General features: G+C 55.1%; 1 protein-coding gene across 1 annotated transcript in view; it reads left to right on the top strand.

Annotated features, from left to right (window-relative positions):
* Window positions 1–622, top strand: part of PHALS_08513 (uncharacterized protein) — a gene marked incomplete at both ends in the record, with an annotated part of 750 nt that overhangs the window by 70 nt on the left and 58 nt on the right. The window contains one exon of the mRNA XM_024723872.1: window positions 1–622. This exon is cut by the window's left edge and continues 70 nt beyond it; it is cut by the window's right edge and continues 58 nt beyond it. Within this exon, the coding sequence (XP_024574805.1) occupies window positions 1–622 (622 nt within the window).

The raw sequence follows: 622 nt of genomic DNA, 5'->3' as shown, positions 1-622 counted from the left end.
TTGATGGAGGAGCAGGCGCAGGTCTAGTTGTGAAAGCTGGAGGTGGTGTAAGCGCTGGCGTTGGTGCAGATGCCGGGCTCGGTGTTACTACTGGTCTTGGTGTCAAATCTGATCTTAATGTCAAAGCTGGTCTTGCTGGGGGCGCCGGACTTGGTGTGAAAACTGATGTTAATGTAGGTGCGGATGTTGGTGTTAAAGTCAGTGGTGGCGTTGGTGCTGGTCTCGGTGTGAAAGCCGGTCTTGGTGGAGGTGCCGGTATTGGTGTCAACACTGGTCTTGGTGTCAAAACTGGTCTTGATTTGAATGGCGGTCTTGGTGGAGGCGTTGGTGTAGGTGTGAATACTGGTCTCGGCTTGAAAAGCGGCGTCGGTGTTGGTGTCGGTGCAGGTGTAGGCGCTGGTCTCGGACTGAATGCTGGTGTTGGTGGAGGCGTTGGCCTAAGTGGAGGCGTTGGTCTAGGTGTAAATACTGGTCCGGGCTTAAAAGGCGGAGTCGGTGTTGGTCTCGGATTGGATGCTGGTGTTGGTAGAGGCGTTGGTCTAGGTGGAGGCGTTGGTCTAGGTGTGAATACTGGTCTCGGCTTGAAAGGCGGCGTCGGTGTTGGTGTCGGTGCAGGTGTAGG

Source organism: Plasmopara halstedii (assembly GCF_900000015.1).
Source record: "Plasmopara halstedii genome assembly, contig: Scaffold_323, whole genome shotgun sequence".
Taxonomy (NCBI): domain Eukaryota; phylum Oomycota; class Peronosporomycetes; order Peronosporales; family Peronosporaceae; genus Plasmopara; species Plasmopara halstedii.
Note: the sequence above shows the minus strand (reverse complement) of the source record. Positions and strands in the feature narration are given on the sequence as shown.